The sequence below is a fragment of the Miscanthus floridulus genome, chromosome 6, assembly GCF_019320115.1.
Source record: "Miscanthus floridulus cultivar M001 chromosome 6, ASM1932011v1, whole genome shotgun sequence".
In the NCBI taxonomy this organism is placed as follows: Eukaryota; Viridiplantae; Streptophyta; class Magnoliopsida; order Poales; family Poaceae; genus Miscanthus; species Miscanthus floridulus.
This window is the reverse complement of record NC_089585.1, coordinates 82,617,033-82,633,228: the sequence shown is the minus strand read 5'-3', so window position 1 is coordinate 82,633,228 and position 16,196 is coordinate 82,617,033. Positions and strand designations below refer to the sequence as shown.

The following is a 16,196-nucleotide window of genomic DNA, read 5'->3' as shown; positions in this document are numbered from 1 at the left end:
AGAGAGAGAGAGAGAGAGAGAGAGAGAGGGGGGGGGTAAGCATTGGAGACAGTCTAACTCGGTGAAATCGTCTTATACACTTGTAGGACGAATTGAGGTGCCCGATTTGAAATGCTCGCAAATCGATAGGTTCCGTAGTCCGTACTTCCGTTTAGACGTTTGGTAGCTGTGGACTGTGGCTAGTTTTCGGGATCGCGGGCCTTTGGGGGGGGGGAGAGAGAGAGAGAGGGTAAGCGTTGGAGACAGTCTAATTTGGCGAAATCGTCTTATATCAGGCAGTTGTAGGACGAATTGAGGTGTCCGATTTGAAATGCTTGCAAATCGATAGGTTCCGTAGTCCGTACTTCCGTTTGGACGTTTGGTAGCTGTGGACTGTGGCTGGTTTTCAGGATCGCGGGCCTTTGGGAGAGATATATACACACACACAGAGAGAGAGGGGGGAGGGGTAAGCGTTGGAGACAGTCTTACTCGACGAAGTCGTCTTATATCAGGCAGTTGTAGGACGAATTGAGGTGCCCGATTTGAAATGCTCGCAAATCCATAGATTCCGTAGTCCGTACTTCCGTTTGGACGTTTGGTAGCTGTGGACTGTGGCTGGTTTTCAGGATCGCCGTATACGTACATCTGGAGTCCGCTTTGGGCCTTTGGGGGTCCAGAATACGGCCATACGACGTGTCAACGTATGCCAAGGTGTATACACAAATATTATCGCGTATTCGCGTACGTGACGTAGGTCACCGCCCGCAGCCGCAGCCACGAGAGAGACACCGCCGCCCTCGCCCCTCCCTCGGTGACTGGTTCATTCGAATGCAGCCGTGCCGAGTCCGCCGCCGCCGCCGTGAGCGAGAGTGATGCGCCGCGCCTCCTCCGCCTTTTTACGCCGAGCCGCCGCCATGTCCTCCCCCGCCTCCTATAGCGTATGCCTCCCTCCCGACTCACCTCTCCCCCTCTCAATCTCTCGCGTCTAAACCATCTCTCCTACCTTTACCTTGCAGCGCAGAGGCTACCCCCGCCCTCGCCGCGGCTACTCGGGAAGGCCCTCGCCGCCGCCCCCGGACGCGGCCGCCGAGATCGTCAGCGGGGATTCCCATCTCAGCGCCGTGCGCGCCGCCAACGAATCGCTGCGTCGCGGCGGCGGCGGCGGCGTCCGCGGGCCTCCGCCGCCCTACAGGCAGGGGCCTCAGTCTCAGCCTCACCAACCGCAGTATGGCTACGGCTATGGCTACGGATACGGCCAAACGCCGCAGCCGGGCCCGCCTTATGGGTTTGTGCCGTACAACTACGGCCACCCGCAGCAGCAGCAGCAGCCGCTGCCGCCGGGGCCTCAGTACGGCTACGGGGCTCCGAACCCGTACGTGCACGGGCACCTACGGCCGCAGCCGCATGGGCACGGGGCACCGAGTGCAGGGTTCCGCCCTGGCGCAGCGCAGCTGCCTCCGAGGCTGGCAGATTACCGCCGACGGTGGCGCTTTGCGAAGCAGAGGCCGCCGCACCAAGCTGGTAACTCTTTTCAATGTTTGCCACTTGTCTGCTCTCAGAATTGTGTAGCTAATCCTCTGGAGACCGTGGTTCTCATGTTTACATTTATAGGGTGGGTGTTTGGTTCGAGAAATCAAACCGTTCTAGATGAGAGGTATGCATCATGAGTCCATTCCTCAAATTTGGTGGAATGACTTCATTCCTCACAGGCTCACACTAGTACTAATTATTAGCTTGTGAGGAATGAGGTGGTGATGCATCAACCCATTCCATTCCACAAACCAAACAAAAAAAAGTGAGGAGTGAGAAGATGATGGAACTCATTCCTCAAAAAGCTGTCTGGATGAGAATGGCACCAGCCATTTAACTAAAGTTGTGAATGAGTTGCAATTAGATTTGTGCGTATTAATTACTGAGTTATAAATGCACTCAATGTGTTTATGGACACTGAATGTGTTGCTTGTTATTACCTTCCTGTCCTATCTTTCCAATGGACTTATTCAGTATTTCGAACTCAAGCAGACTCTGTACCAATTATGTATGTGAAAAATTCTCATTATTTTAGTGACAATGTTTGCCTTTCGTCTTGACTTGAGTGGCCATTATGTGTATTTGCTCCTCATTATTTCTAGTAAAGTTTACATATTGCCTTTAATATTTTACAAATTGCACTTTTGATTGTACAGAGAGGTTTAAGGTTCTATCATACAATATACTTGCGGACTATCTGGCCCAGGAGCACCAGTTTCTTTATGAACGAATACCATCTTTCATCCTGGATTGGAACTGGCGCAAGGATAAGTTACTGTTTGAGTTTGGCCTGTGGTCTCCAGACATTCTATGTCTTCAGGTAGTTCACAAGAAGAGTGCTGTAGCATACTTATCTTAGCAGGTCCTGCTGCTTTTTTATTATCAAACATAAAAAATTGCGACTATGGATCCATATGATGTTGGCAATTAAATGTCATGAGCAGGATATAATGGGCCAGTTCTTTATACAGCCCGATCGGCTGGGGCTGGCTGGCTGGGCTGGCTGGCCAGCCCCCTCACATGGATACTATTCACATGAACCAGCCAGCAGTACTTCTCTCTCACATAAACGAACCAGCAATGATACGAACCAGCCAACCGAACAGGCTGACTCGATGAAACCTTTTGATAAACATTTCTTTGATTTTAGTCAGAGTTCGCTATTTTTTAGTAGCATTAGAGTACCTGTCAATCCCTTTGATGAATGCTTACATTGTATCCCTTCTTTGTGCTTTTAGGAGGTTGACAAATTTACAGACCTTGAACAAGAAATGGCAAGCCGAGGATATAACGGCACATGGAAGGTAATGTTTTCAATGCTGTTTTACTCTTCTATATGACACTTTTAGCAACATGTTGTTAAGAGAGACTGGCTACTTTTTGATTACATTAACATAATAATTTTAATTAATTGAATAAAACATATGATTTTGAAACTTTATTAGTGGTTCCATTGACAAAAGAGGAACACCTTTTTTCTTGAGTCTTCTTGACTGTATGACAATCTATTTTTGCTGAATGGGTGACAGACACGGACTGGAGATGCAGCTGATGGATGTGCTATTTTTTGGAGAACAACAAGGTAACTGGTTCAAAATTTCTTATTTTGATGTGCTCCAAAGTTTGTTTCACATTTCACCATGCTTAACATATGAAAAATTTCCAACTTTAGCTTGGGTCATGTTTTATCAGGTTCCAGTTGCGCTATGAAGAGGACATTGAGTTCAACAAGCTTGGACTTCGTGATAATGTTGCGCAGCTCTGTGTTTTAGAGGTTTGTTAAAATTGGGGCAACTTTATCAGCACCTGAACTAAACTTTTGGTTTTATATGCTGCTAATCTTGTAGGACATCTAAATCTGCTATTTATTTCCTTGTTGTATTGTATTGTTCAGTCGGTGGTCCCTCAAAATGTGCAAACTGACTCTACTAGTTTATCTACAAGGTAATTGCAATTTCAGGACTTCAGAAAGTATACAGTCTGCTTTTATTCTTATTTTAAAGAAATTTTAGGGTACTGTTTACTCCCTTGAGAGACGAAAAAGGATTAAAACTAACTCCCAATTCAAGGGTTAAATATGGACATCCTCATCGACCCAATAGTTTAGCCTAAATAAATTATAGTATAAACTGATGCAAGTGCTGCTAATAGCCTAATATCCACCAGCATAAACCCAACTTTAATTGCTGGTGCTATCATCAATGATCTAGCCTTGCCCTTCCTCATGAGGTCGAGAGCTGCATGTCTACTGCTACTTCTATGTTTCTGATCTGAAGATTGCACGGAAGCCTTTTTCTGATCTGAACTAATGAACGGATGAAAAAGTCAACAATGCACATCGTGGTATCTGCATGGCCCAATACAACATGATTGCTATTAACGGATTGAATCACAAATGAGGGTTAAGCTTGTGCTGGAGCTGAATGGAAGATTATTTTGCCATCCTTATTTGCTCCCTTGGAAACCAGTTTTTTTTTTAGATAACTGTTATCCCTAATATTCAGTTTGGAGGTACAACACTATCATAGTCAATCTGGTTCACAGCTTCGAGAAGTTTTGACGCTCTAGAATGATTGGTTCTTACTGTAAAGGTGATCTAATTGCAATTATAGTTGTGATGCAATTATCCTGCTGTTGTCTGTATCCTCCGTGATCCTGAGTTGTGTGTAGTTACTGTATCTATGTGTCAGTCTTTTTTTATTAGAAAAAACTATCATGCTATTTATCCATGATATTCTTTTTTTTTCTTGTCTAACAGCTCTAATCATCCACAACAAGCTAAACAAGTTGTTATATGTAATATTCATGTTCTTTATAATCCGAAGAGAGGGGACATCAAACTTGGTCAGGTACATTGCTATTCGATGTGGTTCTTTTCGTTCCTTTGATTTCCTGTTTTAATTGAAACATATATATAGCGTGCTCATTGTTGCTTGTCTTAGCTGCTTGACCTGATTATTATTGTTTGTATTAGAATCAAGAACAGTATATGTATTTACTCAATTTGAACATAAAAGAAATGGAGTTGCTGCATATGTCCAACATGCTAACAAGTAATAATATCATTTTGTTATATGCTAAACAAAAAATGACATTATTTCTTCTTAGCATGTTGAACATCATCTGTGCTAAACAAAAAATGACATTATTTGTTATTTATTATTTTTACATGATGAGAATCTCCCTGAGATGAGTTGGCTAGTGAGGGTGGACGTCACCCAGCCCACCAGGGTTTGATTCTCACCTTCTACCTATAAAATGCTAGGGTGGACATCTCTTCCCCCTAGTCGAGTTTTATTTTGTTATATGCTATTCAGTACAAAATAGAGATGATGTATACCTTGATACATGGTGGTTTATGCTTTCTTGGCATCATTTCTATATTCTTTGTAGTGTCTTTTCTCCTTCCTCTGTATTCTTGACCATTTACTAAGCACTTAATATTGCATTTCTGATTTTATGGCTAGGTCAGGACACTTCTGGATAAAGCTTACACTCTATCTAAGATGTGGAATAACGCTCCAGTGATACTTTGTGGAGATTTCAACTCTACACCCAAGGTAACGTTCTTGTATGGATCACTATTTATCAATTCGAGATTACGTGGTAATTTACTGTTTTTGTCATGCTGTCGTGATAATGATTAACGCAAACGATCTCATTTCTTTCTTATTTAGAGTCCACTGTACAAGTTTATGTTGGAGCAAAAGGTAATGTTTTTTTCTCTCTTCAACCCATTAGTGTCACTGATTTCATGGAGCTGAAACTTACATAAAGCTTCCAAATTGTGCAGTTGAATTTGTCTGGCCTTGCGAAAAATACTATATCTGGACAGCAAACTGGTGGTAGTTCACAGGGGCTATATACTGGCCCTAATATATCTCGGTGAATCTTCTGCTTCTTGAAATTGTTTAGTATTTGTTTTTGGCCAATCTCTTCCTACATATTTGTAACCTGTCTTTTCTAATGTTGCATAGATGTGCAATTCATTGGTTGCTTTCTATTTGTGACAGATCCCATCCACCTTTTTATCCATCCAACAATAGAGAGGGAAACATAACTCTTCTAAATGATTGTAAGCCTCAAACTGAAACAACAAAGTTGGTGGAGAATTCTTCCCCTGCTGGAAGAGAACCTGTTTTAACTGATACCTCTTCAGAGTCTCTCTGTGACTCTAAATCAAGTTACAGTTGTGGCAATAATGTACCTTGTTCTGGCTCTTCTAAGCTCGATGAGCAAGGATTATTGAACTGTTTGGAAGATACTGTAAAGAGTGCCTGTGCTTTTGATGCTGACGAAGAGTGTAAACCCACTGACAAATCCAATGAAGGGTCTCCGGGAGGGATCAAAACTGAATCTGGAGAAGGACCTGACATTGCAGATGCTCCGTCTGCTCCAGCTACAGTTTGTTCGGAGATCCTTAGGTCAGGTTCGTGTGAAATAATTGATAGCAGTCAGCTGCTTTCTTCAGACAACTTGGCTGGGGATGTGATTTCAGAAGAACTTACAGATCAACTGTTTACTGTCTCACAAGATAGGCCTCATGAAAAGGAAAATACCATTGAATCCATGTTGTCTTCTGAAGAGAATTGTGCAACTAATGAACCAGAGTCATCTCATTTCAATGGTTCTCAGAATGTCACTGATGCCATTCACCAGATGAGTAATGTGAAGCTAGAAGGAGAAAGTAGTACTGGAGTAGAAGAACCAGTACATCAACCAAATGGTGCTGTTTCAGATGCATGTGTCGATCAATGTTCTGCTGAAGTGGTAAATAGTCATTCAGTCTCTTGTAGAGATGAGCCTGAAAACAATGGTCATGCTTTTGAAGATGATACAGCAACTGATGAAGTTACCTGTACAGATGTGAACTCTGACCCTTCCTTCTTTGAAGAGTTATCTGGTGGTAATGGTCACTTACTTGAAGAGGAAGATCAGCTTCCAGAAACTTCAGATAGTTCACTATCTTCTCAGCAGGTTACATTGAATGAAGGGTATTACTATCATGATCCGTACAGGTGGACACCAGAAGAAATAAAAGCCGCCACTGGGAAGGATGAATGCACTTTCATGGAACACAGTTTGAAATTAAGGAGTGTATATACTGACGTGGAGGCAAGTGCAATCTTTTTTCCTTTTATTTTGTCTGCATTTTCAACATTTTATTTTCAACCATTAAGTTTGTGCTGTTTTTTTAATTTATTAGAACATGTACTAGTTTCCTTTTTAGTTAATGTCATTGTAGAACTGGATAAGATTTCAGTTACCCACAGAATGCAAATGGTTCCTATTGGTAACTATTCAAACAGGATTTTGAAGGAACAAAAGACGCCAGCAAGGAACCACTAGTGACAAGCTACAACAGAAAATTCATGGGAACAGTAGACTACATATGGTAAGCAACTATCCTTCTGAAGCTAATGCAATGTAACACCTGAGCATTCAGTAATCTAATTTGGCAATCATGTTATAATTTAGGGCCTCGGAAGGTCTGCATACTGTTCAAGTCTTGGATACATTTCCCAAAGAGATTTTGAAACAAACAATTGGGTTCCCGACCAAGGTACTGAGATCCATATCCATATTTCTCTTATATTCTTTTATGTTTGCAACTCTTTGACTTATGAACCAAATCAACCAATTGCTGTACTGAAGCACGCTAATCCAGCCAATTTACGTTTGTTTCACAGAAATGGGGAAGCGATCACATTGCCCTTGCCTGCGAATTGGCTTTTACAAAATGACGGCTATTTATCAGGCCGGGAGGGCACCTGCATAGTAACCATTGGCCCCGTTTGCTTAGAGGAATTCTAGAGGAATCTAGAGGAATCTGGAGGAATTTGTGAGAGGAAAACACTGTTCCGGATGAAAAAAGAAGCGGATCAAGCCGGGTTTAAGGGCACGCGAATGGGGCCATGTCTACTGGACGATTAACTGTCATTTCTACATTTATCCTGAACCAAATTTTGCTCTTTTAGAGCTCGTTATTTTTCCCCCTTTTTTTCGCCATGCCTTTAAAATTGTGCATGATCGGTGGGATACATCACTTGGGTCCAGTTTTTGAGCATTGCTTGTGTTCGATTGGGTGTGGAGAGTCTATTGTGATGTGCTGCCACTCCACTTGCGGCCCTGCCATGTACTATAGTACGTGTCAATGACTCGTTGAGTCAGCATGCCCTGCACGGTACTGTTTCGAGATTTAAACCCTGCGCGTTTATACGTGGTATAGAACATAAGACCATATCAAGCAACTCACCGATAATCCATCCCTGCGTGTTTATATTGGTGACTTCGATTTTTGAAAAAGATGCTGATCACCAATACATCAACCCTAATACACTTCCATCAACCTTAATACACCTACATGTGGGCATTGCATGCCATGTTAGGATCTTCTCGTCTTCCATGCCTTCTCTGCTTGTGATCTCCTTCCGTGTGCTTCTAGTCCTTCCCTCCCAACAATCTCCTTCGCTGCCGCGACCTCCTCCTTCCGCGTGCTTCTCATCATTTCCTCCCCACGATCTCCTTCACTATCGCGGTACCTCCTCCCTCGCGGGACAACAACCTTCCAGGCACGGCGACCTTCTTCCCCGCGTGACCTCCTTGCCCCTGCTGTGCCGAGGGGAGAGTGATAGTTAGGTGGGTCCCCTCTATTGGGAAGCTCTAACTCTCTTTATTTGAGGGAAGAAGAGGTGTGTGTTTTTGGTGGCCATAAAAAAAAGAGCTAGTAGGGAGCTGTTGGAGCAAGAAAACAATCACATTTCCCTCAATATAACATGTCTATGAGGATGAGGGATTAGATAAGGGAGCTGCTGAAGATGCTCTAATTGCCCTAATACACCGGTGTCTGTTGCCATGAGGCATGATCCAGTCGGAAACATTTTGAGCACATGACACTTAGTGCCCATGTTTTTAGAAAAGGGGATAACTCTGTTTTTCTAGAAAACAATAAAGGGTTCTACAATTTTATGCTGGGGATGCTAGTTAACGAAAGAGAGCAAGAACAAACTATCCTTTATAGTAGAATCAGATCTCGCCAGTGTCAAATGCAAGCAAAACCTGCAAAAAAAAGGCTTACTTTTTCTCGATCGGGTCTGAGAAAAAAAAAAAAGGCTTACTCACCGAGGGACTCCTGAGGTTCTGCTTAACCAACTTGCTCATAGGTCAAGGGCGCGTTTATTTCCAAAGGTGGACTAGCCTTGACTCCCAGGTGTAGACTCTAAGAACTTGCTGAGCAAGCAAAATTCGCTCTCCGACTGTGGCTAGGATTTTGCTTGCCAGCATAAGCTCTTAGGCAGCTTGCTTCTCAACCAAACACTCATCCATCCTATATTATTTTCTTGCAGAGTGAAGCTAGACAAGATTTAGTAAGGGATTCAAAAACCCATAGATCAGTTGAGGAAGTTGGTTGGGAAACCATCCCATCGGATGACATCTCTTACGCAACTCCATAGAAATTGAGATATGGAATAGGTAAAAATGATATGATAGTTGGTTTCAACCCCGCCACATAAGCATCAAAATTTGTTGCTTTTCCCAACCTCTTACCTTCATATTACCGAAACTCTCCTTATAGATCGTCCGTCCATCTGGACGGACCCCATCCTCGCCCCCGCCCGCGTCGTCCGCTCGCTCTGCTCCTAGGATGGACCCCACCCTTGCCCACGCCGCCCCCGCTCGCGCCCCCGCCGCCCGCCTGCACCGCGCACGGTGAGCCCGACGCGCTAGGCGCTCATTCGCTCCTGGACTCGCGCCGCCCTTCGCGGCTGCACTCCATCCGCCCGGCCCTGCCCCTGCCGAGGTCCGTGCCGCTGACGAGCTCCACACCGGCGACCTCCGCGCCACTCCACGACATCGAGCTCTACTCCGCGTTGACAAGGCTCCATTCGTCCAAGCAGCAAACAAATGCTACGCTGAAAGTGCATGTTGCAATAGCATGTTTCAAGTGTTTCAAATATTTCAGAGGTATGTTGCAAAAGTAGATCGGAATGTTGCACATGTTGTAATGGCTATACACGTATGTTTTAAGTGTATGTTTCATCTGTTCCAGATGAATGTTGCAAGTGTTTTATCTAGATGTTGTAAAAGTAGATCTGGACGTTGCATATACATGCATGTTGCAAGCATATGTTTTCAAGTGTTTTTCAAGTGTTTCATACGTATGTTTGCAAGTGTTTCATCTGGATTTTGCATATGTTTGCAATGTTGTTCAAGTGTTTTAGACGCTTGTTTCAAGTGTTTCATCTATCTTCTTTTGTATGTTGCAACAGTTGCATTTAGATATTTCAAAAGTAGATCGGATGTTACACACGGGATGCGCGCTGGAAGCAGCCGGTGGCGTGGGCGACATCCGGGGTGATGCAAGCCCACCGTTGGTGCTCTCCTTCGCGAGCCCGATGCGCTAGGTGCTCGCTCGCTCCCTGTGTGGCAGCGTCCGGACGCTAGCATCCGAACGTCCGGTTGCTAACAAGTCCGCCTTTTGCCTAGGTCAGATCACCTCTTAAACCAATTTATAATGTAACATCTTATAAGATAGGATAATATGTTTTCAGAGAGGCGTCGTTGAGTCTGAAAGCATCTAGGCCCCTTGTTGGGTTTCGGTGATTAATGACAATACAATATTACTGTGACTAACGTGTGTTTTGCAGATGCAATTAAGTTAGGTCATGGTAATGGCAATTGATTGGGCAATCATGGTTGTCATGCCCCTACGATGGAAATCATTTTGGTTTTCAAAGGATGGATTAGTTCTAAGTGTCATTTGGTGTTGAAGAGACACTTAGAGTAGTTTAGGATTTTGTTTTTCCTTTGGTCGTACCATTAAGGGGGGTATGGACGGGTAGCTTGACCTAGGTGAGTCTAGTGGGTTAGGTGTGGTGCACATTTGTCAAATCTAGCACTAGGTAGCTCCTAAAAAGCCCTTAGATCAATTGGAGCGAACTTCATTCACATATGATTATGAGTTGGAAGTGAATGGAGGGTCAAATGTTGATCGGACGCTGGTTCCGCTGTGACTGGACGCTGGCGTAGAGTTTGGTCAGTTCATTTGATCAAGGTGAAGTCGTCTAGATGCGATCGAACACTGAGAGGTGAGTGACCGGACACTGGGTGCCAAAGTCCGGTCAACTCTAGTAAGGTTCTAGAGAGGGAGAATCCTGATCGGACGTGTCCGGTCAGTGCTGATCGGACGTGTCCGGTCAGTGCTGACCGGACGCTGGTCAGGTTCCGGCTACTGACCGAACGCTGAGCAGCAAAGTGACCGGACACTGGGTTCCAGAGTCCGGTCAACATCAGTAAGGTTTTAGAGGGCAGTTTTTTGTGATCAGATGCTGGCCAGTGTCCGATCACAACTTAAACTGCACAGAGGCGGATGAACTGACCGGAGCGTCCGGTCACCTTGACCGGAGCATCTGATCACCCCGCAGAGGCACATAACGGTTTGTTTTGAATGAGGGGTTATAAATACTTCCTCCATTTACTCAAGGGATTACTTTTGCTCATTTCAATAGCTGAGAAACACTCTTGAGAGTGCCAAGAAGAGCAAGGTCCTAGTGAGGTGATTGAGATTTGCGAATCCAAGTGAGATGCCTCATTAGTGAAAGCAAGAGTAGCAAAGTGTGCATCCACCCTTCTCATTAGGCTTGTCATGGTCAAGTGAGAGTTCGTGCTTGTTACTCTTGGTGATCGCTGTCGATGTTTTACCACCGGCAACCCGTCACGGGGTATCCGAGACGGTGATTTCTTCGGAGGGGTATCGGCGTTTACAGGAACTCAATGGTAAACGCAGGGAGACAATGATTTATACTGGTTCGGCATGTCGGAAAGTCATGGCGCCCTACGTCCAGTCTGATGTGGATAGTATATTGCGCCCTGCACTATTTGTTGTGTTGCGAGGTATATTGTGGTTGTGAGTTCTGTCGGTTATGTGTAGGTGCCGATCTAGGGACCCCTGCCCTCCTTTATATAGTCTAGGAGAGGCGGGAGTCCTAGTCGGTTACAAAGTAGAGATTCTAGTAGGATTACGTGTAACTAGTTCTAGTAGGATTACATGTAGGGAATCCTAGTTGGACTAGGTCTTCTTCTCTCTTCTCTGTGGGAAACCCCATGGGTCCCGCATCGACAAGCCCCCGAGCATCTCATGGATGAGCTTCGGAAGCCTTCTTGTTCTTCTTGGCCTTTGTTGAGTTGTTGTAAATCCGTTCTAGGTTCTTCTGAAGTGAAACCTTGAGATGGTCTTCTTTTGGTTGGTTCGTCATGACTGATGTGCACTTTTTTTTCTAAAAAAGTGCACTCAGTGAGTGTAGCCCCTGAGTCTCTTGCTTGTTGGGACAAGAAGCCAGAGGGTCCCTTTAGTCTTCTTGGTTGCTCCGAGTTCTTTTTCTGTGGGTGCAATTTTTCGTAAAAATTGCACTCACTGAGTATAGCCCCCGAGCCTCTTGCTTTTGCTTGCAAAAGTTGGAGGGTCCAGATTCTTGTCTTCAAAAATTTTTGGGGTTATGTATCCCGCAGCCCCCGAGCCTTCTCCGAGTACTTTTCTTTAGAATAGAAATCGGATGAAGGGTCTTGATGTGTTGTCATTGTTGTAGTCTTAAGTACTTGTATTCTTGGTCTTTCGTCCTTGAATCCGAGCCCCCGAGCATAGTTGAAGCGAATGCCGAGCCCTCGAGCTTAGTGTTTGACTAAGCCGTGATGCTCTTCCGAGTTGTTTTTTATTCATCCAGGTTGTTTCTAGACTTCTCTGGTTCTTGATGTACCTCTTCTAGGTTGTTTGCACTTCGTCCAGGTTCTTTCTCAACTTGTATGTACCTCATCCGGGTTGTTTTCTGATCAATCTAAGTTCTTTTTTGTCTTGATTTCTGTTCCCAACTTATCTGGGTTGTTTTTTCTTCAATCCGGGTTTTTTTCTAATTGTCTTGATTTCTGCCCCAGCTCGTCTGGGTTGTTTTCCTTCAATCCGGGTTCTTTCTGATCTTGTCTTGGTTCTTGCCGCACCTTGTCGGGGTTCTTTTTTTTATCAATCCGAGTTCTTTCTGAGCTTGTCTTGGTTCTTGCCGTACCTCGTCGGCGTTCTTTTTTGATCAAACCAGGTTGTTTCTGGACTTGTCTGAGTAAAATAGCTCTCAAGAGCGTGTTTTTCCCGATCTCATGGTATAGATGTAGCTCCCCTGCATGTTAAACATAAAAATATATTATAAATGACATTCCGGATATGAAGTCGGGAGCATGTCCCATATTTGAATAATCAATCAGGGGCGGGCCCTGGCATTATGAAATACATATAAACTTTTTGCGTCTTGCTCTTGCTAGGCCATGCAAATTCCTCAGGTAGTGTCCTATTACGTTTAAGCACTTGAATCTCTGGCGTATGGTTCAGAGGTTCATGACGTGACCATGTGAGCCTGGCACTCGGTTCGTGACCATCCATGTGAGTAGACAAGCTTCACGGATTAAGGCGTGTTCTACCTAAGGAATTCGGCGACCGTTAAGAGAAGACCTAGAGCACTATGTTTGCTCGCATGATGATTTGACTTTAGAACACTATGTTTGCTCGCATGATGATTTTTGTGTCTTCCCAGAGACATATACGAATAAAGTCTGAAATATATAAAAAATGAGACGTGACTTAGCTTGGTTCGTGGCCACGTTGTGTAGCCGGCGCCATGGCCAAATAGTGGATTACTGCAGCCAGGTTGTCGTTCACGGTGGCGAATAGTCGATCCTTGCAGTTGTGGCCGAGTAGTCGGTATCGTATCTCTATCGAGTAGTTCACGGACCAGTCTTCCAGGTTGTTGCTGTGCATTTTGCATGTATATATGTATATACGGGTCTCATCAATATTTAATTGGCCTTCTAATTAATTGTGTGGACTTCTTTCTAGCTTGCTTGCGTCATTAGCGTGTCATGGAGCTGTAGAGCACGAATATATAATTTGCTTGCTTCCTGCTGATTGGATCCCTATTGTAGTCGGCTTGCTTGCTTGTTGGCTCGGTGCAGTCGGACATGGTGCTTCTGGATCAAACTTGGATGTCAATGTGGCGGGGTGTCGCCTTCTGACATGGGGCCAATAGTTCTGGTCTGGGTAGTTCGAGATATATTCCGGCTGCTTGGTCTTGTCTCTCGCCTCTCGTATTAGCCTAATGCAGTATGACAGTTCTTTTTGATTTGATGACTTGATGGTTTGATGAACGTAGTTGAAAAGCCTTGGGAGCCGGATTCCTTGTCTAAGTAGTTGGAAATTCGTGGCAAGTGCTTGGACACGTCCTGGTCCAGTAGTTGGTCGTTGATCAGTGTAGCACTCGGAACCTGTTCAAATCCTGTAGCTTGTACGTCTTCCAAAAAATCAAGTTGTATAGCCGCGCAGACTCCTAGCTTGCTTGTTGGTTTCTAGCTTGCACGGTTTTGAGTTCTATACGGCACCCTTGTCTGATTTGGTGATGAAACAGGCCGGCGATCCGACTTGGGTCCGACTCGAGCCTTCCCATCAGACGGTAAGTGATTGTAGGAAATTAATTCGGTCAAGGAGCAGAGTGCAGATCGAGCTACTCAAAATCCAATCATGTCACGGTTCACCGAAGAACGTCGTCTTGTGAGTCTGAGTTGCCGCGGACGTTGTTGATCGTAAGGGTCGACCAGAGCCGCCGCGACTTGTCGATGAGGGCCGACGAGAGCCGCAGCAAGTATTAAGTCTTGATCGTGAGGTCCACCGAGCTCTCAAACGCAAAGCGCCGAGAACCCCTACCTAGCGTGCCAGCTGTCAATGTTTTACCACCGGCAACCTGTCATGGGGTATCCGGGACGGTGATTTGTTCGGAGGGGTGTCGGCGTTTACAGGAACTCGATGGTAAACGCAGGGAGACAATGATTTATACTAGTTCGGCACGCCAAAAAGTCATGGCGCCCTACGTCCAATCTGATGTGGATAGTATATTGCGCCCTGCGCTATTTGTTGTGTTGCGAGGTATGTTGTGGTTGTGAGTTCTGTCGGTTATGTGTAGGTGCCGATCTAGGGACCCCTGCCCTCCTTTATATAGTCTAGGAGAGGCAGGAGTCCTAGTCGGTTACAAAGTAGAGATCCTAGTAGAATTACGTGTAACTAGTTCTAGTAGGATTACATGTAGGGAATCCTAGTTGGACTAGGTCTTCTTCTCTCTTCTCTGTGGGAAACCCCATGGGTCCCGCATCGACAATCGCCATCACCTAGACTACTTGGTGGTGATTGGGAGCTTGGTGATCATCCGGTGGAGCTTGTGGATGACCCAACTCAAGTTGTGAGCAGTTGTGGGTGATTCACCGCGATAGAGTGTCGAAGAATCAACCCATAGAGAGCACTTGATCCTTGCGTGCAACAAGAGAGAGCTACACCCTTGCACGGGTGCTCAAACGAGGACTAGTGGAGAGTGGTGACTCTCCGATACCTCGGCAAAACATCGCCGCGTTCCTCCTTCTCTCTTTACTTTGAGCATTTACTTTGAGCAATTCAATTCTTGTCTTTACATTCATAAAATTGCTATGCTAGAGTAGGATTGGAACATAGGTTGCTAAACTTTTATGCGGTAGAATAATAGAAACACTTTCTAGGCATAAGGGGTGAAGTGGGCTAACCGTAGGGTTTAATTATTGCAAAGAATTTTAGAATTAGCCCAATTCACCCCCCCTCTTAGGCATCTTGATCCTTTCAATTGATATCAGAGCCTCATGCTCATATATTTAGGCTTAACTGCCTAGAGAAAGATATCTCACGGGGATGTACCTCCTCCTATCTTTGAGGGGGATGATTTTCCTTATTAGAAAATCCGCATGGAGGCGTATTTAGAAGCTCTTGATGTTGGAATACTTAGAGCCGCCTCACAAGGATTCTCAAAACCTTGGGATCCCACGCACCTTCAAGGCGATGAAGTGAACTATGAGAAATGGAATGCAAAGGCTCGAAACACCATCTTTAGAGGCCTTTGCAAAGATATGTTTAACTAGGTGAGGAACCACAAGGACGCCTATGCATTATGGTCAGACATTTGTGCGCTCCATCAGAGAACTAAGAGTGAGTGTGAGGAACACTATCATCTTGTAATAAAAAGCTTAATTCTTTTGAGATTCTTTCTAAAGAAAGTGCTAATGAAATATACTCACGCTTGAATGTTCTTGTAGAGGAAGTTAATGAGCTTGGACTCACTCAAATGCAACCATCTGACGTTGTAAGAAAGATCTTGAGTGTCCTCCCCATTGATAAATAAGGGCACATTGTGACCGTGCTTTATCAAGGTGATCTTTCCCCCGCTACACCAACGCAAATCTTAGGAAAGATCAATGCTCATGAGATGTACATGCATATCATACCACAAGATGGCTCATCCTCTACCAAGAAGAAAGAAAAAGACTTAGCATTCAAGGCTAGCCAAGAGAAGGGCAAAGCAAGAATTGAGTATGAGAGCTCAAGTGATGATGAAGTTGATGATGCAAGTCTTGCTCTCATGGTGAGAAGAACCACCAAGATGCTAAAGAAGCTCAACAAGAGTGGCATCAAGTTTGATGGCAAGAAAAAGAAGCTCTTCACTAGCTCTAAAAGGAAAAAGCCAATCTCCGAGATGGATTGCTACAATTGTGGAGAACTTAGTCATCTAGCACATCAATGCACCAAGCCCAAGAAAGACAAGTACAAGAACAAGTACAAGGGCAAGAAAGATGACTCA

The 16,196-nt window shown here is 44.6% G+C and overlaps 1 protein-coding gene across 1 annotated transcript; it reads left to right on the top strand.

The window, feature by feature from the left end:
- Window positions 1-739: 739 nt before the first annotated feature.
- On the top strand, window positions 740-7,550 carry LOC136458487 (carbon catabolite repressor protein 4 homolog 6-like). Its single transcript, XM_066458429.1, has 15 exons — window positions 740-917; window positions 996-1,500; window positions 2,166-2,329; window positions 2,748-2,813; window positions 3,039-3,091; window positions 3,202-3,283; window positions 3,404-3,453; window positions 4,268-4,358; window positions 4,977-5,069; window positions 5,187-5,219; window positions 5,303-5,394; window positions 5,523-6,624; window positions 6,819-6,904; window positions 6,988-7,072; window positions 7,200-7,550. Exons 1-15 carry the CDS (start codon window positions 852-854, stop codon window positions 7,251-7,253), a joined length of 2,622 nt encoding a protein of 873 aa, XP_066314526.1. The 5' UTR covers window positions 740-851; the 3' UTR covers window positions 7,254-7,550.
- The last annotated feature ends 8,646 nt before the right edge of the window (window positions 7,551-16,196 follow it).

Excerpts from the sequence above, each read along its gene's own strand:
- LOC136458487 (XM_066458429.1), top strand. The coding sequence starts at position 852 with ATGCGCCGCGCCTCCTCCGCCTTTTTACGCCGAGCCGCCGCCATGTCC. Across the intron at positions 5,395-5,522 it reads ACTGGCCCTAATATATCTCG|ATCCCATCCACCTTTTTATC; the intron begins GTGAATCTTCTG and ends TATTTGTGACAG. Across the intron at positions 6,625-6,818 it reads GTGTATATACTGACGTGGAG|GATTTTGAAGGAACAAAAGA; the intron begins GCAAGTGCAATC and ends CTATTCAAACAG.